This window comes from Mauremys mutica, chromosome 17, assembly GCF_020497125.1.
Source record: "Mauremys mutica isolate MM-2020 ecotype Southern chromosome 17, ASM2049712v1, whole genome shotgun sequence".
Classification (NCBI taxonomy): domain Eukaryota; kingdom Metazoa; phylum Chordata; order Testudines; family Geoemydidae; genus Mauremys; species Mauremys mutica.
In genome coordinates, this window is record NC_059088.1 from 17,280,438 (window position 1) to 17,307,077 (window position 26,640).

At 62.6% G+C, this 26,640-nt stretch overlaps 2 protein-coding genes across 5 annotated transcripts in view; one reads left to right on the forward strand and one right to left on the reverse strand.

Annotated features, from left to right (window-relative positions):
- NPHS1 (NPHS1 adhesion molecule, nephrin) lies at positions 1 to 20,815 on the forward strand. 4 transcript variants are annotated; one of them, XM_044991696.1, is made up of 30 exons: positions 1 to 99; positions 2,721 to 2,845; positions 3,546 to 3,740; positions 4,026 to 4,148; positions 4,248 to 4,379; positions 5,270 to 5,351; positions 5,970 to 6,073; positions 8,102 to 8,223; positions 8,711 to 8,882; positions 10,584 to 10,741; positions 11,085 to 11,226; positions 11,655 to 11,779; positions 12,155 to 12,323; positions 12,610 to 12,739; positions 12,877 to 13,049; positions 13,629 to 13,769; positions 13,940 to 14,080; positions 14,153 to 14,274; positions 15,041 to 15,212; positions 15,660 to 15,816; positions 17,312 to 17,463; positions 17,615 to 17,726; positions 18,196 to 18,368; positions 18,589 to 18,639; positions 18,827 to 18,943; positions 19,064 to 19,088; positions 19,261 to 19,366; positions 20,058 to 20,166; positions 20,312 to 20,481; positions 20,640 to 20,815. In XM_044991696.1, the coding sequence occupies exons 2-30, from the start codon at positions 2,776 to 2,778 to the stop codon at positions 20,772 to 20,774; spliced, it is 3,780 nt and encodes a 1,259-aa protein (XP_044847631.1). In that variant the 5' UTR covers positions 1 to 99; positions 2,721 to 2,775; the 3' UTR covers positions 20,775 to 20,815. The 4 variants fall into 4 exon arrangements, 3 of the variants coding, with proteins under 3 accessions (XP_044847631.1, XP_044847633.1, XP_044847632.1); XM_044991698.1 differs by having other exon boundaries at positions 13,940 to 14,011; XM_044991697.1 differs by having other exon boundaries at positions 8,734 to 8,836.
- NFKBID (NFKB inhibitor delta) overlaps positions 20,310 to 26,640 on the reverse strand; it is a 9,194-nt gene continuing 2,863 nt past the window's right edge. Inside the window, exons 5-12 of the mRNA XM_044991699.1 lie at positions 25,786 to 26,009; positions 25,227 to 25,332; positions 24,759 to 24,905; positions 24,474 to 24,525; positions 24,186 to 24,331; positions 23,723 to 23,833; positions 23,343 to 23,507; positions 20,310 to 23,137 (exon numbers count right to left, since the gene is read on the reverse strand). Of these exons, the coding sequence (XP_044847634.1) occupies positions 23,069 to 23,137; positions 23,343 to 23,507; positions 23,723 to 23,833; positions 24,186 to 24,331; positions 24,474 to 24,525; positions 24,759 to 24,905; positions 25,227 to 25,332; positions 25,786 to 26,009 (1,020 nt within the window). The 3' untranslated portion in view covers positions 20,310 to 23,068. The remainder of the gene's footprint in view (positions 23,138 to 23,342; positions 23,508 to 23,722; positions 23,834 to 24,185; positions 24,332 to 24,473; positions 24,526 to 24,758; positions 24,906 to 25,226; positions 25,333 to 25,785; positions 26,010 to 26,640) is intronic.

A 26,640-nucleotide genomic window follows, 5' to 3' on the forward strand; every position in this document is an offset into this window, starting at 1 on the left:
CTCTGCAGGCAGCCAGAGGCTGGGCACACACGGGCTGGCGTAGCCCCACGGGGATTCTCTTGCCCAGAGCTGGGGACACTGTGTGGACCTGGGCATCGGGTGAGTGGGGGGATATGGGGTAGGACAGGCCCATAGGTCTGATGTGGGGGTGGTGATATGGGATGTGAAGGGCCCATGGGTCTGATGTGCGGGATATGGGGCTGGATGGGCCCATGGGTCTGATCGTGTGTGTGTGTGCAGGATATGGGGTGGGACAGGCCCATGGGTCTGTTCTGGGGGGGGGGGGGAATAAGGGGCAGGATGAACCTATTGGTCTGATGGGTGGGGAGGATACGGGGCTGGATGGGCCATAGTTCTGCTCAGGGGTGGGAGGGGGAACACAGGGTGGGATGAGCCCATGGCATTGATCGGGGTGGGGGAGAGGAAGCAGGCTACGTCCCCAGCATCTCCCTCTGGCAGCAGGACTGGCCTCCAGGCAGAGGAGATGGGGCACGGCCATGGGGATGAAGGGCAGCGCCCCCTAGCACCATGCTGGGGAGATGGGGCAGAGACGGGGGGATGAAGGGCAGTGCCCCCTAGCGCCAGGTGGGGAGATGGGGCGCGGCCAGGGGGATGAAGGGCAGCGCCCCCTAGCGCCAGGCAGGGGAGATGGGGTGCGGCCAGGGGGATGAAGGGCAGCGCCCCCTAGCGCCAGAGTGGGGAGATGGGGCACGGCCAGGGGCATGAAGGGCAGCGCCCCCTAGCGCCAGGCAGGGGAGATGGGGCACGGCCAGGGGGATGAAGGGCAGCGCCCCCTAGCGCCAGGCAGGGGAGATGGGGCACGGCCAGGGGGTGGGGAGATGAGGCATGGCCGGAGTGGGGGTGAGAGGCAGCTCTCCTAGTGCGCGGCGGGGATACAGGGCATCGCCAGGGGGAAGAACGGCACCAGGCTGGGGAGATAAGGTACGTCCAGGGGGATAAAGGACAACTCCTCCTAGTGCCAGGCAGGGACATGGGGCATGGCTAGAGGGATGAAGGGCAGCTCCCACTAGAGCCAGGCGGGGAAGATTGGGCGTGGTTGGGGGATAAAGGGCAGTGCCCCGTAGTGCCAGGCAGGGGAGATGATGTACTGCGAGGGGGAAGAAGGACAGAGCCCCCTATCGCCAGGGCAGAGAATATGGGGCACAGGCAGGGGGATGAAGGGCAGCGCCCCCTAGTGCCATGCTGGGGAAATGGGACATGGCTGGGGAGATGAAGGGCAGCGCCCCCTAGCGCCAGGTGGGGAGATGGGGCAGAAGTGGGGGAGAATGAAGGGCAGCGCCCCCTAATGCCATGCTGGGGAGATGGGGCAGAGACGGGGGGATGAAGGGCAGTGCCCCCTAGCGCCACGTGGGGAGATGGGGCACGGCCAGGGGGATGAAGGGCAGTGCCCCCTAGCGCCAGAGTGGGGAGATGGGGCACGGCCAGGGGGATGGTCAGTGCCCCCTAGCGCCAGGTGGGGAGATGGGGCACGGCCAGGGGGATGGTCAGTGCCCCCTAGCACCAGGTGGGGAGATGGGGCGCGGCCAGGGGGATGAAGGGCAGCACCCATTAGCGCCAGGCAGGGGGGATGGAGCAGAGCTGGGGGGATGAAGGGCAGCGCCTCCTAGCACCAGGCAGGGGAGATGGGGCGCGGCCAGGGGGATGCAGGGCAGCGCCCCCTAGCGCCAGAGTGGGGAGATGGGGCACAGCCAGGGGGATGATCAGTGCCCCCTAGCTCCAGGTGGGGAGATGGGGCAGAGCTGGGGGGGATGAAGGGCAGTGCCCCCCCAGGCCAGACGGCAGAGATGGGTCATTGCGGGGGGAAGTAGGACAGCGTCCATTAGTGCAAGGCTGGAGAGAAGGGGCACAGTGATGGGGATGAACATCAGCGCCCCCTAGCACCAGGCGGGAAGATGGGTACGGCGAGTGGGATGAAGGGCAGCACCCCCCAGTGCCAGGCTGGTGAGATGGGGCACAGCCTCGGGGATGAAGAGCAGTGCCCCATAGCGCCAAGCTGGGGGGAAGGAGGAGAGCTGGGGGATGAAGAGCAGTGCCCCATAGCTCCAGGCTGGTGAGATGGGGCACGGCCTGGGGGATGAAGAGCAGTGCCTCATAGCGCCAAGCTGGTGGGAAGGAGGAGAGCTGGGGGATGAAGAGCAGTGCCCCATAGCGCCAAGCTGGGGAGATGGGGCACAGCCAGGGGGATGAAGGGCAGTGCCCCGTAGCTCCAGGCTGGTGAGATGGGGCACGGCCTGGGGGATGAAGGGCAGCGCCCCCTAGCGCCAGGCAGGGGAGATGGGGCACAGCCAGGGGGAGGAAGCGTAGTACCTCTTAGCACTAGGCTGGGGAGATGGGGCACGGCCAGGGGGATGGTCAGTGCCCCCTAGCGCCAGGTGGGGAGATGGGGCAGAGCTGGGGGGGGATGAAGGGCAGCGCCCCCTAGTGCCAGGCAGGGGAGATGGGGCACGGCCAGGGGGATGAAGAGCAGCGCCCCCTAATGCCATGCTGGGGAGATGGGGCAGAGACGGGGGGATGAAGGGCAGTGCCCCCTAGCGCCAGGTGGGGAGATGGGGCGCGGCCAGGGGGAGGAAGGGCAGTGCCCCCTAGCGCCAGGTGGGGAGATGGGGCACGGCCAGGGGGATGAAGGGCAGTGCCCCCTAGCGCCAGGCAGGGGAGATGGGACACAGTTGTATTTCAGTATATCTCCAACTGTATTTCAGATTCACAACCATCCACTGTGGTCCCAGTTTATCCTCCCAACCTGTCCCAGCAGCAATGGTGGGGATGGTGTCCAAGGGACCAGGCATCACATTCCTCTGTCTTCTCTTTGGTGCCTTCACAAGAGGTGAGAGAACTTCCGCCGATGTTCTCTGCAGACGATCATCTCCAAGTAGTGCCAGGAGCCAGACATGGACCGACTCTCCCCTGCCACCCAGCCACCTGTTCCCCATTGCTCACAGTTCTCCCAAACAAAATCCTGCCACGCTGAAGTTTTCCATGATGGGTCTCGCTCCAGAGGGCACAATTTTTGCGAAGTTTCATTCAAATCTGTCTGAGCTTTTCTGAGTTACAACCAGAGGATCTCAAGCCCCAAAAGTCATCAGTGTTGGGGGGGTTTTGCCCACCTGTACCAATTTCCTTCAAACTTGGCTTGTTTTGGAGCTCTCACTGGTATCTAAACAACAAGCCAAGCAGGATGAGAAATGGATATGGATATTTCCATCTGTATTTCCACCAATGATCCCATCAGAAATTTTGCATGTAAATCAATTGAGAAACTCTGGGCCAATTTCTTTCAATCTTGGCTCACTTTGGAGTTCACAGAAAGATCTAAAGAACAGGCCAAGTTGGATGAAAATGGAACAAAGGATTTAAAGTCACATGGTGCTTCAGCATATTGTATCTTTCTGAGCTTGGGCGAGACGGTGGGCCAGAGTGGGGGATTCTGGTGTGTAATTTCCTGGAATAATTAATTAATACTCAATTTTGACATGAAATCTTTAAAAATTAGAGGTTAATTAAGTCCCTCCTCTTTCCTCTCCCAGGGGCCAGCGCCCAGCAGGCTTTCAGAGTGGAGCCAGATAACATCACAGTCCTGGAAGGGGCTGTGGCTCTCTTGCAGTGCGTGGTGGACAATCCCTCAGGCGTGATCCAGTGGGTGAAGGATGGGTTGCTGCTAGGACCAGACACAAACATCCCTGGATTCCCCCGCTACAGTATGACGGGAGACCCCAGCAAAGGCGAGTGGGTTGGTTTGGCCTCCAGACAGCCAGCTGGGGCTAAGTGTGTCTATCCCTCCCACCCCCAGTTCAGCCATTGTGGCTGCGAACCAGCTCTTCGGACACCTGTGTATGTGAGAGCCCTGATTGGCCCAGTTCTAGGACTCCTGGGTTCTATCCCCAGCTCTGGGAGGGGAGTGAGGTCTAGTCGCTAGAGCGGGGCTGGGAGACAGGAGCAGAGCCAGCACAGAACCCAGGCGTCCGGGCCGTATAGATTCACCATTCCCTCTGTGTCCTGCCCAGCAGGGGAGCACCACCTGCGGATCGTGGGCAGCCAGCTGGCAGATGACGGGGACTACGAGTGCCAGGCGGGGCGCTCCGAGGAGAGCCCAGGCATTGTGTCGCACACGGCGCTGCTCAGTGTGCTGGGTGAGCTGCCAGGCTGGGGGCGGGAGGGTAGCCTTGGCTCTGGGGAGCTGGGGGATGGGTGACTCTTCAGGGCCATTCCTCCTTTCCCCTCCCCCGCAGTGCCCCCCAAGACACCCGTCTTCAAGGAGTATGAGGCCAACAGCACCGTGACCTGGGTGGCCGGCATGGAGTACAAGGTGACCTGCAGCGCCGGGGACGCCAAGCCAGCTGCGGAGATCTCCTTCAGCAAGGGTGTGTCCCCCATAGGTCTGATTGTGGGGGCTGGGCTGGAGGGACCCATGGGTCTGATCCGGGGAGGGGGGGATGGGCTGGAGGGGCCCATGTATCTGATCCGGGGGGGGGATGGGCTGGAGGGGCCGATGGGTCTGATCGGGGGGGGAATGGGCTGGAGGGGTCGATGGGTCTCATTGAGAGGGGAAGACTGGGTTGGAAGGGCCCCATGGGTCTGATCCGGAGGGGGATGGGCTGGAGGGGCCCATGGGTCTGATCTGGGGGGGGGCGCTGGGCTGGAGGGGCCCATGGGTCTGATCCGGGTGTGGGGGGGCTGGGCTATTATATGAGGCCAGCACTCACCATATTGGACCATAATGTGAGAGGGTCTTTCTTTTTCCATATACACCCCTCTATCTAATCCAGCCCCTCTCCCTGGTATCTGGGCACCTGTCCCCCAGAGCGCACGGCTGTGGGGTGTCTCTCAATCACCCCATCCCATCCCCCTGGTATCTGGGATCTCTTCCCCGGGACATACGGCCGTGGGGTGTCTCTCAATCACCCCATCCCATCCCCCTGGTATCTGGGATCTCTTCCCCGGGACACACGGCCGTGGGGTGTCTCTCAATCACCCCATCCCATCCCCCTGGTATCTGGGATCTCTTCCCCGGGACACACGGCCGTGGGGTGTCTCTCAATCACCCCATCCCATCCCCCTGGTATCTGGGATCTCTTCCCCGGGACACACAGCCGTGGGATGTCTCTCAATCACCCCATCCCATCCCCCTGGTATCTGGCATCTCTTCCCCGGGACACACGGCCGTGGGGGTGCCCTCAGCAATGCTGTGATATATTGGCTGGGGTGGGAGTGCTGGGAACCCCCCTCCTCTCACAACCCCTCCCGCCCCCAGGTGGCAGCCCCCTCCCTGACGTGTCGCACCAGGTGCACTCTGGGTCCAGCGAGAAGCTCTCCAGCACCGTCGCCGTGCTCAGGTGAGAGGGTCCAGGGATGCCCTCCCCAGGTCCCTTTCCCTGTTGGAGCAGGGAGGCCCTGACTTAGCCAGGGGGTCGCCAGCCAGATGCCCCCTTTCACACACCAGCGCGGTGCCCCCTTCCCTCCCCAGCCTCCACTAACAGACCTGAGCCCTCTACAGCTCTGCCAGTGCCCCTCACTCCTGAACTGCAGCCCCTGCAGCCCAGCCCTGGGCTTCTCCCTCTCCCCAGCTCTGCTGGTGCCCCTCACTCCCAACCTGCAGCCCCTTGTAGGTGCTAGTTCGGGGGGGGGGAATGGGCTGGGGGGACGGGCAAACTTTTTGGCCCGAGGGCCACATCGGGGTTGCAAAACTGTATGGAGGGCTGGGTAGGGAAGGCTGTGCCTCCCCAAACGGCCTGGCACCCACCCCTATCTGCCCCCTCCCACTTTCCACCCCCTGACTGCCCCCCTCAGAACCCCTGACCCATCCAACCCCCCTGCTCCTTGTCCCCTGACTAGCCAGAGTGCTGGTGGCGGGGCAAGCTGAGGCTGCGGGGGAGGGGAGACAGCAGGGGACGGGGCCGTAGTTTACCCACCTCTGCACTAGTTGGTATAGCCCGTTCCCCTTCTGTCCCCAGGGTCACCCCACAGAGCTTGGACAACGGGAAGCGTCTGGTCTGTGCAGCCACAAATGAGGCTGTCTCGGCCTCTGTGGTGGCTGGCTTCACCATGAACATCTTGTGTGAGTAACGCCCACCATGCCCTGGGCGTCCCTCCAATCTCTGTGGGGACTCACTCACAGCTGGGGACACCAGTGAAAGGGTTAAAGAGAGCCCCACAGCCATATTCTCCTGCATGTACATCAGCTCCACCTATCAGCTGACACTCAGTGGCTCCCCACTTGAAATATAAGCCTCACCCTCTTCTCTCTTGGGTGTCTCCCCTTCCATAGCCTGCACCCAGCTGTAGTGTTTGCCTCTGGCTCTTCCTATTTGCAGGCTTTCTGTTTACCACAATTAACTCATCAAGGAGACTCTATAAATTGACTCCTCAGTCATTAACCCTTAGGAAAATGAGTCAAAGATCAAGAGGTGACATTTATATGTCAACCCTCAATGGCTCACCCTGAAAACAATGTGGTCCTGGAGACTCCTGTTGGCTCATGTATATAAGTTGACATCTCAAAGTTTAACCCTTCGGACAATGAGGCTACAAAGACTTGTGTATATAAGTTGGCCCTGCAGCGCTTAACTGTTAGAACAATGGGGATTGGAAGACAGGGAACCATCACTGAAAGAGGAGGGGAAGATGAGTTTTGGAGATATACCTATCTCCTAGAACTGGAAGGGACCTCGAAAGGTCATCGAGTCCAGCCCCCTGCCTTCACTAGCAGGACCAAGTACTGATTTTTGCCCCAGGTCCCTAAGTGGCCCTCTCAAGGATTGAACTCACAACCCTGGGTTTAGCAGGCAAATGCTCAAACGAGTTGGGTCTAGTATTTCAGTTGACCCCCCCCAACCATTTGTCTGTGGTGCCCTGAGGAGGTGACTCATTGGTAATGATTTTCTGAAGAGCTGAGGTTGGCTCATGGAGGTACTTTGAGCCCTCACAACAAGACGGGGAATCCCTTCACTCTGTAAGCTGGCCCGTTCTGTGATCAGCTCTCAGGAGAATGAGGGGTCGGCTGCAGTGTATATAAACTGGACCCTCACCTCTTAACCCCTAGAACCCTGAGGAATTGGGGGCCTGTGTCTCAGTCAACCCATCCTCAGTTACTCCTTAAAGCAATGGAGAGTCAAAGCTGAGGATGTGACCGTCACCCCACCACCATTAACTTCACTCCCTATATAAGTCGACCCCCTTAACCATCAACCCCTAGAAAACTGAGGTTCTGAAGGGGAAGAGCTGACATATATAAGTCGACCCTTCAATAAGTAATGCTGAGAGCACCAAGGAGCTGTATTTTGAGTATATAAGTCAACCCCTGAACTGTTAACCCTATGAGTGTTAGAGATGAAATGGGTATATAATGCCAAACCCTAACCATTAACCCGTACCGCACCAAGGAGCCAGAGATGCTAGGAGGGTCTGTCTGTAGCTGGCTCGGGGAACATGGGATACATTGGTGTGGGATTGGAGGGGCTGGGGAATTCTCCCTGCTCCAAGCCTACTCTGGGGAAACCCAGAGACATAGGGCTCTGCCCCCCAGTTGGCGAAGGGGGTGGGGGAGATTATTTGATGGGGGGGGTGATTCCACATCCGCTGTCTCCAGCATGAGAGTCATTAGGCAGCTCGTTAATCAGCCTAATTATGCACCTAGCACCCCGGGCAGTTCCCCTCCTCAAGCACCCTGATGAGCGAGCAGCTGCAGGGGGCCCCAGGCCATGGAGGGGGCCCTGCAGTGAGGAGAGGACCGTGCATGTTTCACGCATCCTTCCCATCCCCTTGTCTGTCTGTCCAGGTCCATCCCCTTCTCTGTCTCCCCCCACCACCTCCCTTCTGTTCCAATGCCCCGAGTCAGCTCCCTGCCCATACTGCTCCCCCTCACAGCTACAAGATCTGTCTGCCCCCCGGAGCAGGGTGGGGGGCAGCATGTTTCAGCTCCAATTGACTGGAGCCATCTATGCCTGCCTCCCCAGTCTCCCAGCTGGCCCCACTGACTCCTCACCCTGGTGGCAGGACATGGCACTGTTGTGCCACAAGGGGGTGCCCCTGAGCACAGGCTGCGCCAGGGTTCCCCCACCACCCGTCCTTGTCTCTTCGCCCCCAGTCCCACCTCAGCCACCCACCATTGAAGGATACAAACGCCCCGAAATCAAAGCTGGAGAGACCCTGAAACTCACCTGCATCTCGCTGAGCGGGAACCCACTGGCCACGCTGCAATGGCTAAAGGTAACAAGGAGAATGGACAGCAGGGGTTGTGGGTCGGGAGTGAGGGGCATTGGCAGAACTTGAGGGCGCCCAGGGCTGGGCTAGCAGGGCCTGCAGGTCGGGAGTGAGGAACACTGGTAGAGCTGTGGGGGGGAAAGCCCAGGGCTGGACTAGGAGAGGCTGTGAGTTGTGAGTGAGGGGCACCAGCAGAGCTAGTGGGGGCAGGGCTTGGCTACCAGGGGGCTGCGGGTCAGGAGTGAGGGACACTGGCAGAGCTGTCGGGGGGAGCCCAGGGCTGAGCTAGCAGGGGCTGCAGATTGGGAGTGAGGGGCACCGGCAGAGCTGGGGGTGGGGAGCCCAGGGCTGGGCTAGCAGGGGCTGCGGGTCAGGAGTGAAGGGCTCAGGTAGCGCTGTGGGGGGGAACCCAGGGCTGCGCTAGCAGAGGCTGCAGGCCAGGAGTGAGGGGCACCGGCAGAGCCGTGGGGGACGCTAGCCCATGTCCCCACAGAACGGGAACGTGGTTTCCACCAGCTGGGAGACAGAGGATGCCAGCGGCGCCTCCCGCAGCCTCCTGACCCTCAGCATCAAACCCGAGGACAATGGGGCTCAGCTGCACTGCGAAGCCATGAACCAGGTGTCGCCCCTGCCCCTGCTGGCCAGTGTCACCCTGCGTGTGGTCTGTGAGTGCCCCTTCCATCCCCCCACCACCCTGCGCCCCCCAGCGCCCCCTGCTGGCCAGTGTCATTCTGTGTGTGGTCTGTGAGTGCCCCACCCCCCCGCACCCTGCACCCCCCAGCGTCTCTGGACTGCCTCCCGGCTTGAACCCACCAGGCAGCGCCCTGCTCCCCCCAGTGCCTCTGGACTGCCTCCCGGCTTGAACCCACCAGGCAGCGCCCTGCTCCCCCCAGCGCCCCCTGCTGGCCAGTGTCATTCTGTGTGTGGTCTGTGAGTGCCCCACCCCCCCGCACCCTGCACCCCCCAGCGCCTCTGGACTGCCTCCCGGCTTGAACCCACCAGGCAGCGCCCTGCTCCCCCCAGCGCCCCCTGCTGGCCAGTGTCATTCTGTGTGTGGTCTGTGAGTGCCCCACCCCCCCGCACCCTGCACCCCCCAGTGCCCCCTGCTGGCCAGTGTCATTCTGCGTGTGGTCTGTGAGTGCCCCCCCCCAGCTCCCTGCGCCCCACAGCGCCTCTGGACTGTCTCCCGGCTTTAACCCACCAGCGCCCTGTTCCCCCCAGTGCCCCCGGCTGGCCAGTGTCACCCTGCGTGCGGTCTGTGAGTGCCGCTTCCATCCCCCCAGCACCCTGAGCCCCCCAGCGCCCCCTGCTGGCCAGTGTCATTCTGCGTGTGGTCTGTGAATGGCCCCCCCAGCACCCTGTGCCCCCCAGCACTCCCTGCTGGCCAGTGTCATTCTGCGTGTGGTCTGTGAATGGCCCCCCCCCAGCACCCTGAGCCACCCAGCGCCCCCTGCTGGCCAGTGTCATTCTGCGTGTGGTCTGTGAATGGCCCCCCCAGCATCCTGTGCCCCCCAGCACTCCCTGCCGGCCAGTGTCATTCTGCGTGTGGACTGTGAATACTCCCCCCAGCACCCTGCGCCCCACAGCGCCTCTGGACTGTCTCCCGGCTTTAATCCACCACGCCCTGCTCCCCCCAGTGACCCCTGCTGGCCAGTGTCATTCTGTGTGTGGTCTGTGAATGCCTCTCACCCCCCCGCCCCCAGCACCCTGCGCCCCCCAGCGCCTCTGGAGTGCCTCCCGGCTTTAACCCACCAGGCAGCGCCCTGCGCCCCCCAGTGCCCCCTGCTGGCCAGTGTCACCCTGCGTGTGGTCTGTGAGTGCCTCCCCGCCCCAGCACCCTGCGCCCCCCCAGCACACCCTTCTGGCCAGTGTCATTCTGTGTGCGGTCTGTGAGTGCCCCCCCCACATCCCCCAGCCCCCTGCGCCCCCCAGTGCCCCCTGCTGGCCAGTGTCATTCTGCGTGTGGTCTGTGAATGCCTCTCACCCCCCCCCCCAGCACCCTGTGCCCCCCAGCGCCTCTGGACTGCCTCCCGGCTTTAAAACCAGGCAGCGCCCTGCTCCCCCCAGTGCCCCCTGCTGGCCAGTGTCATTCTGCGTGTGGTCTGTGAGTGCCCCCCCACCCCCCCCCAGCACCCTGCTCCCCCCAGCACCCCCTGCTGGCCAGTGTCATTCTGCGTGTGGTCTGTGAGTGTCCCACCCCACCCCCCCAGCGCCCCCTGCTGGCCAGCGTCACCCTGTGTGTGGTCTGTGAGTGCCCCCCACAGCACCCCCTGGTGGATTAGGCTGGGTCAGGCTGGAGTAGCCGGGAGTAGGGCTCCCCTGGCAGTGGCTGGGTCTGCAGTTCTGAGGTCTCTCCCCCTCCCCAGTTCTCCCCACAGAGGTTTCCATCCTGGGCTCCAGCAGCACCCCGGAGAACAAGCAGATCTCGCTGTCCTGCTCCACCACCCCCAGCAACCCCCCGGTGCAGCTGCGCTGGTGGCTGGGGTGGCGGGAGCTCACCACCACCGAGGTCACCGTCACCGAGGTCAGTCCCCAGCCACAGCCGCCCGGAGCTGCCCCACCTGCTGCCCCCACGGCCACCACAGGGGGAGACATTGAGCCAGGGGAAACTGGGAGGGGCTGGGAGCCAGGACTCCTGGGTTCTCTCCCTGTGAATTTCAATGAGCTCCTCCCATTATGGGTACTTCAGTTTCCCTCTCTGCATAACAATAGTGATGGTCACTGTCCCTGCCCCCATGCCAGCCAGTCCCCCTGGGACAGATCAGGGCCGGCACCCCCTGGAGGGAACAGGCCCTGGGCCCCATTTCCTGCCCCCAAGCCCGCCAGGCCCCAGGAGCAGGGGCTGGGTGCCGGGTTCTCTCCCGCAGGCAGCGCACGGCGGGACAGTGACCGTCTCCAACCTGACACACATGGCCCGGCGCGAAGAGAACGGGCTGCCCCTCACCTGCGAGGCCTTCAACGAGGTCGTGCTCTTCACCCGCAGCACCAGCCTGCCCCTCAGTGTGCAGTGTGAGCCCCCACCCAGGGCAGGGGGGTGCCAATGGGTGGTGGGGCGGGGCGGGGTGGGAGGAGGGCTGGAGGAAGGGGAGGGGGCAGGGAGGGATGAGGGGGCAGTGGGAGAGGGGGGATAGTGGGGTGAGGCTGGCGTGAGAGCAGAGGGCGCTGGGGGCAGAGGAAGTGGAGGACCGGAGGTGTGGAAACGCCCCCTGTGGAGACTTAAGATCCCCTCAAGTCCCCACCTATGTGGAAGCCCCACCCACCAGGAGCCCCGTCCCATCCCACCCCAGCCTGGGGCGCATGGCCAGACCTACAGGTGGAAAGGGGGGGCTGCACCCCCTGTGATGCTGTTGGGGACGGGGGGGGGAGCTGACACAGGTTGTCATGGCGACACAGGAGTTGATTGACATTAACCCTCTTTTTGTTCCCCATCCCCCTAGACCCACCCCAGAAGGTTTGGATTGAGGCCCCGCCCCCTGACAGCCGATTCCGGGCTGGCACTAAGGTCAGGCTGACCTGCTTTGCCAGTGGGGGGAACCCGGCCCCCCGCCTCGTCTGGATCAAGGTCATGGGGGGGCACCAGGCTATGGGGGGACTTAGCAGGGGGTGCTGTGCTGTGAGGAGCGGGGCGGCGGGCTCGGCAGGGGAGGCTGTGCTGTGGGGAGCTCAGCAGGGGGTGCTGTGCTGTGAGGAGCGGGGCGGTGGGCTTGGCAGGGGAGGCTGTGCTGTGGGGAGTGGAGCGGGGAGCTCAGCTGTAGCACCATGGTGCTGGCAATGAGGTGGGGGGCTCAGTGGGGGGCAGTCTCCCTTTGGAATGAGACTCACCCTAGCCCAGAGCCCTACCCATGGGGCGTTATATGCGGCTGTTTCCCAGCTGCCCCGCCCCAGAGGTGGCTGCATCTCTGCGTCACTCACTGGGCTCTGGGCTCTCTCCCAACAGGACACCAAGTCCCTCAAGGAGGGGACCCAGGTGGCCTCCGGCAAGATCGTCTCCAAAGAGCTGATCCTGACCACCAGCCCCAGCGACAACCTGGCCATCTACCGCTGCAACGCCTCCAACGGCGGCAAGAGCCCGGCGCTCACAGCCCAGACCCGCCTCCATGTCCAGTGTGCGTCCTTGGCCCTTGGGGTGCGGGGGGAGGGGCGGTGTGTACACAAGGCAGAGTCAAGTAAACCCACCCCTTAAGGGCACAGCAGCCCCATTGGGTGGTGACAGCAACGCACCAGTCTAGGGTGACCAGACAGCAAGTGTGAAAATTCGGGACGGGGTAGGGGGTGATAGGAGCCTATATAAGAAAAAGACCCAAAAATCGGGACTGTCCCTATAAAATCAGGACATCTGGTCACCCTACACCAGTCTCAGTTCTGCCCCTTTGCTCCCCCCCCCACACACAGTCCCCCCCATAGATGTGAAGATCACGACTACGGCCAAGGAGGTGCGACGTGGCCAGACACTGACCCTGACCTGTGTCACCGGCAGCAGCAACCCCTTCGCCACCCTGGCCTGGTTCAAGGATGCAGAGAAGTAAGAGAGGGTGCCCCTCACTCCTGACCTGCAGCCCCCTACTGTCCCAGCCCTGGGCTCCCCCTACCTGGCTCTGCCGGTGCCCTTCACTCCCAACCCACAGCCCCCTGCTGTCCCATCTTGTGCTGCTCTTTCAGGCTGAAGGGTGTGGATCTGGGCCAGAAGCCGGCAGAGTTTGGGGGTCTCTCCACCTCGGGGAAGGTGACCCTGGTAGTGTCATCCTCTGACAATGGGCTGCGGGTGACATGCCAGGCCTACAGCTCCATCCTGGCTGAGGCTGTCAACACCTTCTACAAGCTCAACATCCTGTGTGAGAGCTTTCCCTGCCTGGGGATAGGGAGCACCGTGCTTGTGGGAAGCAGGGCAGGGGCTCAGCAGGGGGCGCTGTGCTGCAGGGAGGGGGCGGGGGTTCAGCAGGGGGCGCTGTGCTGCAGGGAGGGGGTGGGGGCTCAGCAGGGGGTGCTGTGCTGCAGGGAGGGGGTGGGGGCTCAGCAGGGGTGCCGTGTGGCAGGGAGCGGGGTGGAGACTCTCTGTGCTGCAGGGAGTAGGGGGCTCAGCAGGGGGCGCTGTGTTGCAGGGATCAGGGCAGGGGCTTAGCTAGGGGCGCTGTGTGCAGGGAGCAGGTGGGGGCTCAGCAGGGACGCCGTGCTGTGGGCAGTCATGTGGGGACTTGACAGGGGGTATTGTGCTGCAGGGAGCAGGTGGAGGGCTCAGCAGTGGGGAGCTGTGATGCAGGGAGGGGCCGGAGGCTAAGCAGGGGGCTCCAGGCTGCAGGGAGCGGCAGGGGTCAGCAGGGGGCACTGTGCTGCAGGGAGCAGGGCAGGGGGCCCAGCAGGGGGCACTGGGCAGGGCGGGGTCTCAGTTGCTGCTGCCCCCTGTGTGGCCCCAGATCCCCCCGAGTTCTCGTCAAAGCAGCCGGCCGTGGCCCAGGGTGTGGAACACGGAGCCGTGGAGCTGCCCCTGCACGTCTCCGCCAGCCCCCCCGAATTGAGCTGCAGCTGGAGCTTCCGTGGGGAGGTGCTGAAACCAGGTGTGTGGTGGGGGGGTGCTCAGATGAGGTGTGTGTGTGGGGTGCTGAGACCAGGTGTGTGGTGGGCAGGGCGCTGAGACCAGGTGTGGGGGAGGCTCTGGGGGGGCACTGTCCCTGCCCTAGCTGGGCATAGCGTCCCTGCATCACTCTTCTCTCTGTCTCTCTCACAGAGGGGTCCCCACGGCACCACCTGCGAGCAGGGGGCAGCCTGGCCATCTGGAACCTGAGCCGGGCCGACATGGGTCAGTACCGAGCACGGTGCCAGAACCCCGAGGGGCGGAACGAGACCCACATCCACCTGGACGTGCACTGTGAGTTCCACCCCCCGCTGCCCCCTGACCTCAGTGCCCCCCTCTAACCTCTGCCCTCTCTCTGCCCTCCAGATGCCCCCTCCATCCGCAGCCTGGGGGACCCCGTCTATGTGAACCTGGGTGCCACGGCTGAGCTTGTATGCATAGCCGATGCCAACCCCACCCCCGCGGGCATGTTCCAGTGGACGTGGCTGGTAAGGGGGCTGCTCTGGCGGCGTCTCTCAAAGGGGCATAAGCCACCTGTGACCTTTGCCACCTGGCTGCCCCGTCTGACGTTTGCCATCTCCTGACCTCTGACCCTTGACATCTCTTATGTGACCTTTGTCCCCTCTGACCTTTTAATTTAGCTTATGATCTCTGACCTTTGACCCTCTGTACACAGGTCTGCCCTTTGCCCTCTGATTTGTGACCTTTGCACTTTCCCATCCCTGACCTGTGCCCTCTGACCCCTCTCTCCAAACTTTAAGGTTTGCTGTCACCCATCTAGCCATTGACCTCCCCAAGGTGGCTTTTGACCCATGCAGTTATGTGGGTGACCTTTGCCCCAGTGGCAACCTTTGTCTCCACTCTGACCTTTGCCCTCTCCTATTTGACCTCTGCACAGAACTCTGTGTCTTATGTGATCCTTGTCCCTCACTGGCCTTTTTTATTTCTTTTGTCACCTTTGACCCTCATTTACCCAGATCTACCCTTTGCCCCCATGACCTTTGCACCTTCCCCTCCCTGACCTGTGACCTTCGACCTTCTGCTGAGCTTTCATTTTTCTCTAACCTTTAACATTTGCTGTTGCCCATCCAACTGCTGACCTCCCCAATGTGGCCTTTGAACCATGCAAATATCAGGGAGATCTTTGCCCACTCTGACCTTTGTCATCTCTGTGGTAACCTTTGACCCCTCTGACCTTTGCCCTGCCTGGTTTGTCTTCCCTGCCTTTGCCTGCTGACCCTGGCTTTCCCGCAGGGGGCAGAGGAGCGCAGCCTGGAGGAGCTGGAGCTGGAGCCGGAGGCCTCGGGGGCTGTGGGGCGGCTGCGGATCCAGGGGGCCCGGCAGGCACAGGCCGGGCTCTATGAGTGCCGCGTGGACAACGGGCTGCCCCCCCCAGCCCGGGGCAGCGCCCGCCTCATCGTGCGCTGTGGGTGCCCCATGCAGACCCCCCCCACCCCAGGGACCCCCCCCAGAAACCCTCACTCCCAGGGCCTCTGACTCACTGGTCCTCCACCTCAGAGATCTCCCCACCCTCTGCCCCTCCCTCACCTTGAGGATCCACCCCATGCACTGCTTCTCCATCCCGAGGACCCCCCCAGCCCCTCTTGTGCCCCCTCATCTTGTAACCCCCTCTCCAGGGACCCCCCCTGAGAACAAACCAGAACCCAGCACCCCTTGATGTGACCTTTGCCCATCCCCTCTGATCTCTTCCCTCCCTCCTCCAAACCTCCTTCCTTGGGGAACCCCTTGAGGCCTGGGGGACCCCCCCCCAGAACATCCCCCTCCCCAGGGACTTCCCTGCCCCTCCAAGGCCCTCCCAACTCTTCCCCCACCCTGATTCCCAGACTGCCATTCACTCTCTCTCTCCCTGCAGTCAAGCCAGAGATTGAAAAGGGCATGGGGCTGGGGAAGGTGGCCATGCCCGGGGACGGGAGCTCACCTGCCACCCTGCAGTGCCGTGCCCAGGGGGTCCCCAGCGTGAAATTCAGCTGGGAAAAGAATGGAGCAGCCCTGCACCCTGACAACCCCAGGTAGGAGGGGGCCCAGCATGTGTGAGGAGGGGAGGGGACATGAAACCCCACAGATCCGTGCAACCCCGCCAATATGGGCAGAGACTCCCCAGGGCCTTGGTCAAGCTGGCCGGGGTTGATTAGTCCCCGGCACACAGGCATTGGGAAGCCCTGAGCTTGGCATAGAGAAATAAAGTCAGAGACCCAGGCCAACCCTGCACTGCTCCCGCCCGGCTCTGTCGTTTTCCAGCTCCATCTCACTGGCAGCGCCAGGGCACAGCTGGGCATTGCTCCAAAAGCTGGCCCTTATCCCAGGCATCTGGCGAACAGTCATCCACCTCCTGCAGACCCCAGGACCCACGTAGGGTGACCAGACAGCATGAAAAATCGGAGCAGCACGGGGGATAGTTGCATATATAAGACAAAGCCCCTAGTACTGGGACATCTGGTCACCCAAGACCCATGTCCTCTGCCAGCCGGAGCTCGCCAGGGACCCTGTCAATTGGCTCCATTACAAAAACTCCCCCACTGCAGAGCACCGCTTTCCTGAGTGGCTGGAATTTAGGGCCACCTGCCAGTGGCAGGAGAAGGCTGAAAGGATCCAACTTTCATCCCTAAATGCTGATCACTGTTGATTTCACTGCCCACGCCCCAGCCAATGCAATATGCCCGGGAATTTATGAACGATGCTGGCTGAGACCTTGGGAGAGGCTGCTTTTCAGCAAGTTGTTTAACATATTTTGGCAGGTGACCTTGGCGATTTGTGTTTTCACAGTTAATCAAGCTTTCACTTTTGGAATCTTACTGGCTACTGGCATCAAATCATGATTCTCCCCCGCCCCCCCCCATCATTTCCCACAACCGTGAAAACGTCAGCTGATAAAAATAGGAAAAAATGCTTTAAAATAAACATTGCGATTGTCTGGCGAAAGTATCAAAACTAAAATCTGCCAGAGAAAAAGATTCTTTGTTAAGAATTGCTGGTCCCAGATTTCACCAGTAGGGTCACTTGACGATAACCAGCTTCTGGGGCCCCAGGTCGGTTCCAGCCAGTCCTTTAACCCCCCCAGCCAGCTCTGGGACACCCCCCACCCATGCCTCTGATGCTGCTCCAAGAGCAGGTGTGTTAGCCCTTTTGCACCCCTGGGAGAGTGACATGAAGCAGAAAGGTAAACTGAGGCAGGCACCAGCTTCATAAATATGTCAGAAAATTCCTGCTTTGTCACAGTAATGACTGGCAGAGGCAGACCCTCATTCTAATGTGCCCCTCGTTGCCTGGTCACAGGGCACACCAGTGAGACCCCAACCCTGGTGAGTGCCTCCCCACAACCCCTCCTCCTTAGACTACCAGTGGGGTCTCTGACCTACCCCCCCCCTTGAGTTTGCTGCTTCCATCCTGCTTCTGATGCGGTTCCTGGTTCTCATCCAGTCTCCGTCCTGATCAAATCCTTGTTCTAGTCCAGTCCCTGTTCTGATTCAGCGCCTGGGTCTGGGCTGACCTCAGTTCCACCCTCAGGTACACAGAGCGCACGTGGCACGAGGGCGCCTGGCACAGCAGCACCCTGACCATCGCCAATGTCAGCGCCATGCACGACTACGCCACCTTCACCTGCCGCGCCAGCAACGCACTGGGCACGGACAAACTGGACATCCAGCTCCTCAGCACCAGTACGGCCCGGGGGGGGCTGCGTGTCAGGCGTGAGGGGTACCGGCTTGGGGGGTGGGAGGAGTCCAGGGCTGGGCTAGCAGAGGCTGAGGTCAGGAATCAGGGGCACTGGCAGAGCAGGGTGATCTCTCTCTCTTTCTCCCGCCTCTGCAGGCCCCCCTGACCCTCCCACGGGGTTGAAGGTCGTGAGCATCACCCACAATTCAGCCACCCTGGAGTGGATCCCTGGATTTGATGGGGGGCTGCCCCAGAGATTCCGCATCAGGTGGGGAGCAGTGGTGTGGGGTGGAGGAGGCAAGGATGGGGTTGGAGGGGACTCTGGATGGGCAGTAGGAGGATGAAGAGGGGGTTGTGGGGTGGGAACAGTGGGGCTCAGAGCTGGGGGGCTGGCATGGGTGGGGGGAGGAGGAGGAGGGTGGGGACAGTGGGGCTCAGAGCTGGGAAGCTGGTGTGAGTCGGGGAGGAGGAGGAAGCTAGGGGGCTCAGGGCTGAAGAGGAGGGGCTGGGGAGGCTCATAGCTGGGGGCTGGCATGGGTGGGGGGAGGAGGAAGGGGCCGGGGGGTAGGGATAGTGGGGCTCATAGCTGGGGGCTGGCATGGGTGGGGGAGGAGGAAGAGGAGGGGCTGGGAGGCTCAGAGGTAGGGGGACTGGCATGGGTGGAGGCCATTGAGTGGGGATGGATGAGGCGTCCTCCCCCCCGGGGTCTGGGGTCCCTCACCCCCTGTGTCCCCCAGGTACCGCTGGCCAGGCGCCCCCGGTGCCCTGTACATGGACGTGTTCCCCGCCCAGACCTCCACATTCACCCTGACGGGGCTGAGCCCGGCCATCCCCTACAGTATTGGTGTCAGCGCCCACAACACCCTGGGGGAGAGCACCCAGGGCCCCAGCATCACCATCACCACTGCAGGTAAGGGGTGCCTTGCTGGGGGAGGTAGGGGGTGCCAGGCTAGGGGAACGGGAGTCCCAGAAGGGGGCACCGTGTGGTGGCAGGGGGTGTAGTAGGGGCCCTGTGCTGGAATGGGCAGGGGGCTGTGCTGGGATGGAGGCAGTCGTGCTGTGCAGAGGTGGGGGCTCAGCTGAGGGGGTGTCTGTGGGTTTCGACCCTGACGGAGCTGATGTCGTTTCAGAGCTGCCGTTAGAGGAGCCGCCAGTTGTGGAGCCTGAAGCGCCGCAAACAGGTGGGTACTGGAAGGGGTGGAGAGCCCAGATCCTGGGTTCTGTCCCAGCTCTGGGAGGGGACTGGGGTCTGGTGGTCAGAGTGGGGGACAGGCTGGCTCAGGGGGTGGCAAATGGGACCCCAGGTGTTTCCCCTCTGGCGGATGCTGGCTCCTGGCCGCTCAGTGACACTCTCCTTTGCTTTCCCAGAAGCCCCGTCGTGGCCCCCGGCCCTCACTGGGGGACTGAGCGCACTGGGGGCCCTGCTGCTGCTCTCTAACGCTGCTCTCCTCACCTGCCTGCTCAGACAGCGCCAGACCCGGGCAGGTAATTCCCCACCCCCCTGAACCAGGGCACTGCCCTGGGGAAGCTCACAGCACCAAACAGCCTCCCCGCAATGAGGCCCAACCTGGGCTGATCCTTGCTGTTTTCTGGTTCTGACTGCAGGTGTCCGGGAGGAAGCCAAGGAGAGGTGAGTGTCAGGGGCAGGGCACATGGGAGGCAGGCAGTTCTGTGCATCCTGTCACACTATGACACCCTAACACAGACACACGGCCCTCCCAGCTCCAACCACTAGACCCCCCTCCCCTTGCAGAGCTGGGGAGAGAACCTAGGCATCCTTGCTCCCACCCTTTGCCTTTCAGGAGGAAGCCTAGTGCTGGGAATGACTACAGCTCGGGGGAAGCAGTGAATCCAGCAGCATGGCAGACACTCCTGGACAGTTACTCAGAGAGGAGTGGGTCCTCTGGGGTGAGAGGATGAGGGAGTGGGGCGGGTGGGGAGATCAGCAGGAGCGTCATGCTGCTGGGAGTGGGGCGTGCTGCGGGGGCAGGTCAAGGGACTCAGCGGGGCTGGGGGCTCAGTATGGGGTGTTGTGCTGGAGGGACCTCAGCAGGGGGCGCTGTGCTGTGGGGAGCAGGGTGGGAGGGCTCAGCAGGGGGCACAGCGGGAGGGCTCAGCAGGGGGTGCTGTGCTGCAGGGAGCAGGGCAGAGGCTCAACAAGGTGCTGTGCTGTGGGGAGCAGGGTGGGGGTCTCAGCAGGGGGCACTGTGCTGCAGGGAGCAGGGCAGGGGGCTCAGCGGGGGCACTGTGCTGCAGGGAGCAGGGCAGGGGGCTCAGCAGGGGCACTGTGCTACAGGGAGCAGGGCAGGGGGCGCTGTGCTGCAGGGAGCAGGGTGGGGAGCTCAGCAGGGGGCGCTGTGCTGCGGGGAGCAGGGCGCTGTGCTGCGGGGGGGCTCAGTTGACAGGTGAGGGTTGGGTCTGGCCTGGTGGGGAGGGAAAGATACCAGGGTTGGGGGTTACGGGGCATGTGCACTAGCAGAAAAGGAGCAGGGTCAGGCAGTCATAGCAGGGGATGTGGGAGCCAGAACTCCTGGGTTCTCTTTTTGGGGGCTAGTGTACCCCTGGCAGGTGACAGGGTCTCTCTGTGGCTCCCCTGTAGGGCAGTTCCATGGGCACCTGGCCAGGGTACGTGCCCAGCCGTGAGTATCGACCCCGGCTGCCCCCACACCCCGAGAGAGCCGAGGGGGAGACAGACGCCAGCACCACAGGTGGGTGTGAGGTGTCAGAGCTGGTGCCCCTCTGCCCCATTCCCTGCCCCCCAAGTCAGGGAGTCCCCACCCTGGGGCTGAATCAGAGCCAGCACCTCCTAGAGGGGAAAGGCTCCGTAGTCCTTTACTGTGATCCACCCCACAGGTCCCTTTGCCATTCCGGATTCTGGGTTCCCTGCACGCTGGCTCGGCCCCTCAGGCCCCCATGAATACGAGGACATGATGGAGCCTGGGGTCTATGAGGAACTGGGGGCACTACACCTGCAAGCTGTTGCCCCACTCTCCCCAGGGGCACTACCCTGCCAGGATGATGTGGTGAGTGGCCGGCCGCCCAGCTTCAACAGGACTTCTGGGTTCTGACCCTGGTTCAAGGAGGGGAGTGGTGTGTAGTGGTCAGAGCAAGGAGTCAGGACTCCTGGGTTCTCTGCCTGGCTCAGCAAGGGGTTGGTGTGACAGGCTCTCTCTCTTCCCAGGGCACCTATCCATGGAGGGGCTGGTCCCTGGCTGGCTCTGAGGAACCCCTGAGGATCTACGACCAGGTGGCAGATACCCCACCCCCTGGGGCAGATGAGGGGCTGCCCTTTGAGCTAAGGGGGGAGCTGGTGTGAGGGGGCCTAGGCGTCAGTCTGACCATAGAATAAACCTCCTGAACCCCACGGTGCCTGGACCTGGCCACTGTTGTATGGGGGACAATGGGGAACAGGGTGAGGGGCTCAGCGGGGGGAATTATCCATCTGTCCTCTCAGCCCCACTCAGTGACTGCAAGCCAGGTAGCAGGATGTCAATAGCCATTTATTATTTGGGGGTGTCTAGGAGGCCCCTTTGGGGGCCAGGAGCCCCTGGTGCCAACACCCTACTCTGCTCCCCCCCCAACACCTATTACAAAGCAACAGGCACCTGCCCCGGTGCACCCTCAGGCTGGTTTGTGGGAGATGTAACCCCCCAGACCGAAGTTTGCTCCCTACCCCCAGGAGTGGGGCCAGAATCTCTGCCCCTGTGTGGTTGCTGCTGGCTAGCTGGGGGCTACTAGGGGCACTGGGAACAGGAGTCACCATGAGGAGGGAAGCTGCTGGGTTAAGAGGAGCAGCTCTACTGTTTATCCCCAGACAGGTGAAAAGGGGTCTCGGATAGGGGGCACCCTCCCCCGACAGGCAGGGCTGGCCTCTCTGCCCCAGCCTGGCTGCAGGGGGCAGTGTGGGGGCACCCTCCCCCGGCAGGCAGGGCTGGCCTCTCTGACCCAGCCTGGCACAGTAGCCCCAGTAGTATGCTGGCTAGAGCCAGAACAGCCCTGGCTGTCACTGGGGAGTGGGGGGGGGAGAAGGAAGGAAGGTGTTTAGCTGGGGGGGGGGTGGATTGATTCCCCTCGGGTCTGGGCAAGCAGTTGTCTTAGTTCCATCATGGCAGCTGGCAGGCGCTCTAGTCATAGGCCTGGCCCACACAGTGCCAAGGGCTGTTTAAACACAGAACAAAAATACAGTCCTGCCCCCGAAGGAGCTTACAGTCTGCCCCTCCCCCCTTGTATAGTCAGAGCTCAGCGGACATGCACTGAGACACAGCCACCTCTGGGGTGGGGCAGCCAGGGAACAGCTACATATAACAGTTTCCCCAGTGCTGGGATGCAGCCACCGCTGGGGCAGGGCTACTAGGCCCAGCTATAAGTTGAACCAGGGTATCTGGCCTACAGGTTTCCAGTAACACAGATGCTGTGCGGGAAGTTTGAAAAGGCGAGAAGCACTAAACCTTATTTCTGAATGAAACGTCTCATGTTCCAACAAGGGAACAAACTTGGGACCCCCCTCTGTATGTGTGTGTAGGGGGGGTAACAATAGCAGCGCTGGACCCCGGCCTGCTGCCTCCCAAGGACAATGGCCCTTGGTAGTAGAGGGACTATGAAACAGGCAGCAGTTCTGCTTACTGCCCAAAGAGGGCACTGCTGTGCCATTGCCCTTATCACAGTCAGTCACTCAAGGCTGTTTGGGGACACAGCGCTGTGTTATGTGGAGGGTGTGGGTCAAACGCCAGTCGGACACACGGGTCCACCCCACACTCTGCCTCACTCTTCCTCCCCTCTACGTGAACCACTGTGGTTCATAAAAGTTCATTTCACAGAAATGATAAGACTGAAGGGGGGGTAGCTCCTCCCCCCCTTGGTGGGGCCGGACACCTGGGTTCAATTCCCAGCCAAGACATGATTTCATAGAAATTAACACAGGACCCTCTGCTCCCCCCCCGCCCCAGCAATATGGGGGCAGGGGGGGGAAGACAAGATGAGGTGTGGGGCTGCCCCCAGGCAGACAGAGATTTGGGCTGAGTCAATGCTCAGCAGAGGAAAGGTTAATGGGGCAAACCAACCTCCCTCCCCATGGGGGTAGGTGGGTGGGAAGGAGACTGCTGCAGCCAGGATGCCTGGGTTCTATCCCCAACTCTGGCTGGGGAGTGAGGTCTAGGGGGTTTAGAGATGAGGTTGCCCTTGGCCTTCCCCTCAGCTGCCACCCGCTGCATTGGCATGAGCACATGCAGCCTCACCGGGGGAGGGGGTTTGGGCAAGGTCTCACCAGCTCAGTCCAGTAGGGGGCAGTCACACACCCAGCCCCAAGAGGGGGAAGGCAGAGAGCTCGGCCCCCCAAGCGGTGCAGCCCCACATGGCAGGCAGCAGCAGACCCAGGCATCTGAGTGGCCATGCTACCTGCTACTGTGGGACCCAGGGGGGTCCAAGCAACAAGGGAGCAGGGGACTTGGAAAACCCAGGTGTCCGGGCGGCCCCCATACAATAAGTTAGTTAAATACAGAAAATATTACAGACAACTTTCCCAAGAAATGCCAAATCCACTCCCCCCACCCCACTTCACTGAGCGGCACCAGATGAGTCCCCCACTGCCCCCTTCCTTCGGCAGCCATGGATCTAGGGGGGCTGGGCGGGACGGCGGGCAGTGCCAGGGAGCGGGCGCCGGCTCTTCAACAAGAGGCGTAGCTGGGGGGAAGAAGGGGAGAGGTTGAGTTAGGGGGACCCTGGAGAACCCCCAACCACACACTGTGGCCCCCCTGCAGGCTGGGGTGCACCTGCTTCTGTTGAGGCCAGGCCCCAGTGGGTCACAGAGGCTGGGGAGGCCTCACTCCAGCTCTCTGGCGGAGGGGTGGGGGTGTCAGAGGGATGGTGGATCTCCTGGGGGTCTCACCTGGTCTCCCCCGGGCCCGGGGGGCAGCAGATGGGCCGGCTGCTCATTCTCCAGGTTGCGGGCACTGGGGTCAGCTCCCCGGCTCAGTAGCAGCCGCACGAGGCTCTCCTGGCAGGGGGGGCTCGGCAGGGCTGCGGCCATGTGCAGAGCTGTGTTCCCGTGGGCCTGGGGGGGAGGGACAGAGGATCATACACAGCCCCTGCCCCCCCTCAGGAAGGCACCCCCTCCCCCGCAGGCCTGGCTGAGCCCACCCCACCCCCTGCAGCCCAGATTCCCCCACCCAAACAGCCCCCATCGCATCCCATCCCATCCCCCTGCAGAATGGCCTCTCCCCCATCCAATCCCCCCCACACACAAGCAAGGAGACACCACCCCCTCACCTTCATGTTGATGAATTGCCGGGGCCCGGGCAGCTGCAGGAAGAACTGAACCAGCGGCAGGTTCCCATCCTGCACAGCCAGGTGCAGAACTGTCTTGCTGCTCTTTATGTCCTGGGAGGGCAGGGATGGGAGGGTGGTGAGGACCAGATCCTGCCCCCCCAAATCCCCGGGCAGCCTGTCCCTCCCACCCCCAAGAGGGAAGGCCAGGACAGCAGGGGCTATGTGGGGGGTGGAGGAATTCCCAGCACCTCCCCCATGATATCACCAAGGTCAACTGCAATGCGGTGGGAGGGGACAGGGGGCAAGAATGGAAGGGGCACACATCTCAGGTAGCTAGGGGGCAGATCTGCCCTCCTAGCCAATTCCCCACCCATCCTCCCCCACCTACACCAAGCATGGGTCAAGGCTAATAGGCCCTGGGGGGCGGGCACAGAACTCCCCCTCCCCCACTCCAGTCACTTACCTGGCTGGTGTAATCTGCCCCCATGTGCAGCAGGGTCTGAATGCAGGCCAACATCTCCTGCAGCCGCTCTGGGGTCAGGGTCCCGACGCCCAGTGCCCGCGAGGCCTTGTTGTGGGAGATCACCGCGCAGTGCAGAGGGGTCTGCCCTGGGGTTGACAAGAGAAGGGGTAAGAGCAGCCCCCCCCCAGCATGCTCTCCCCCCTTTCCACAGCACCCCCTGCTGGGAGAGGCCAGCAGACCCCCACCCCCAGCATGCTCCCTCACTCCCCACAGCTGGATGTGTCCTACCTTCAAAGTTCCTGGCCTCCACGTTGACAAGGACCCCAGATGCCACCACAGCCTGGGGGGGGGGGGGGGGAAGAGAAACCAGGTTAAATTAAATCGGGGGGGGGGAGGGAGTAAATTGACACCGGTTTCAGACATTGTATTTGGGTAGAAGGAGTGGGGTCTAGTGGTTAGAGGGGGGAAGTGACTGGGAGCCAGGACTTCTGGGTTCGATCCCCAGCTCTGGGAAGTGAGGGCAGGTTGCCTCTGATCCCAGACACCTGGGCTTCTTCTCAGCTACACACTCACCATGAGGACATTGGGGAACCCGTAGGTGGCTGCCAGGTGCAGCAGAGTCTGGCCCTTGTGGTCAGCGGCATTGGCATCGGCTCCCAGCGCCAGCAGGTCCCGCACCAGCTCGGCCTGGTTGGCCGTGGCAGCCACCAGCAGCGGGGTCTGGAGAGGCGGGGAAACCCCAGCGTTAGAGAGCAGCAAAGGGGCCCAGGGCATGACCCTTAGCCCCCAGTAATGCCTTTATCCTGACCACCCAGTGACCCTTGACCCCTACCTTGGAGTGATCCTTGACCCCTAGCTGTGACCCTTGGCTCCTATCAGTGCCCTCATTACCCAGTGACCCTTGACCTCTACCCTTGGCCCCATTGGCACTGTTGCCCAACTCATCTGCATGACCCTTACCATCCACCCACAGCACTGCGACCTTTGACCCCCAGCAGCTCCATTCTCCTGCCCATCCACTCCCAGAACTCCCCAGCTCACCTTGCCCTTGTGCTCCTTGATCTCCAGCCGCCCGCACTCCTTGAAGGCCTCAGCAGCCGCCTGGGCAAAGTGACGCAGCCCCCGGGCAGCCAGCAGGTGTAGGATCCTGCCGTGGGGGGTTGGGGGGAAGATGTCAGTGACCCCCTGCACCCCCAAAACCCCTGCAGAGCCCCCATCCAGTGCCACTCACCCCTGCAGCTCCCCCAACCTGCCTCCTGCACCCCTAGTGCCACCTGCTCTCTGCCCCTCCCTAAACCCCAGGAGATCCTCCATCCCCTCTGTGCCACCCTCCCCCTCTGCTTGCACTGCCCATTCCCCCCAGCCCCAAGCTTCCACTAACATTACTACACACACCCCCACGCCTCCAGACAGACCATCCCATCCCATCCCCTCACCACTATGTGCCCCCCCGCCCAGTCCCATTTCCCCCCTGCCAGTTCTATCCATTACCCTCCCTGGGACACAGCAGCTCAGTCCCACACCCCACCCCTGATGGCCCCTTTCCTCCACTCCCAGGAGTGGGGGGCAGGGTGAGTTTTGGGATCCCCCAGACACTCACGTGTCCCCATCTTCATCCTGATGCAGCAGCCGCGCCGGGTCCATGCTCTGGATCTCGACTCGGGCCCTAGCCAGCTCCCCAGGATCCAGCACCCCGACCGGGTCTCCAAAGCTACCCAGCTCTAGGGGATCAGCATAGGGGGTGCTCCGGGCAGGCTGCATCCAAGGGGCAGCAGATGCCTGCGGAGTTGGGAACAGGCCCAGTGAGGGGGCTGACACAGGGACCTGATGAGGGAAGAGAGCAGGGGGGGTTATAGCCCTCACTCCCAACCCACTGCCACTGCTAGCCCAGCCCCACAGCTCTGCTGGTGCCCCTCCCTCCCAGCCCCCTGCCGCTGCTAGCCCAGCCCCACAGCTCTGCCGGTGCCCCTCCCACCGCCCTCTGCTAGCTCAGCCCCACAGCTCTGCCGATGGCCCTCCCTCCCAGCCCCCTGCCGCTGCTAGCCCAGCCCCACAGCTCTGCCGGTGGCCCTCCCTCCCAGCCCCCTGCCGCTGCTAGCCCAGCCCCACAGCTCTGCCGGTGCCCCTCCCACCGCCCTCTGCTAGCTCAGCCCCACAGCTCTGCCGGTGGCCCTCCCTCCCAGCCCCCTGCCGCTGCTAGCCCAGCCCCACAGCTCTGCCGGTGGCCCTCCCTCCCAGCCCCCTGCCGCTGCTAGACCAGCCCCACAGCTCTGCCGGTGCCCCTCACTCCCGACCCACTGCCGCTGCTAGCCCAGCCCCACAGCTCTGCTGGTGCCCCTCCCTCCCACCCCCCTGCCGCTGCTAGCCCAACCCCACAGCTCTGCGGGTGCCCCTCCCTCCCAACCCACCGCCCTCTGCTAGCTCAGCCCCACAGCTCTGCCGGTGGCCCTCCCTC

Bases quoted from the DNA above. Each gene is read 5' to 3' on its own strand.
- NPHS1 (XM_044991696.1), top strand. From the start codon at position 2,776: ATGGTGGGGATGGTGTCCAAGGGACCAGGCATCACATTCCTCTGTCTT. The intron at 4,380-5,269 runs GTGTGTCCCCCA...TCCCGCCCCCAG, and splicing joins GGAGATCTCCTTCAGCAAGG to GTGGCAGCCCCCTCCCTGAC. The intron at 20,482-20,639 runs GTGAGTGGCCGG...CTCTCTTCCCAG, and splicing joins TACCCTGCCAGGATGATGTG to GGCACCTATCCATGGAGGGG.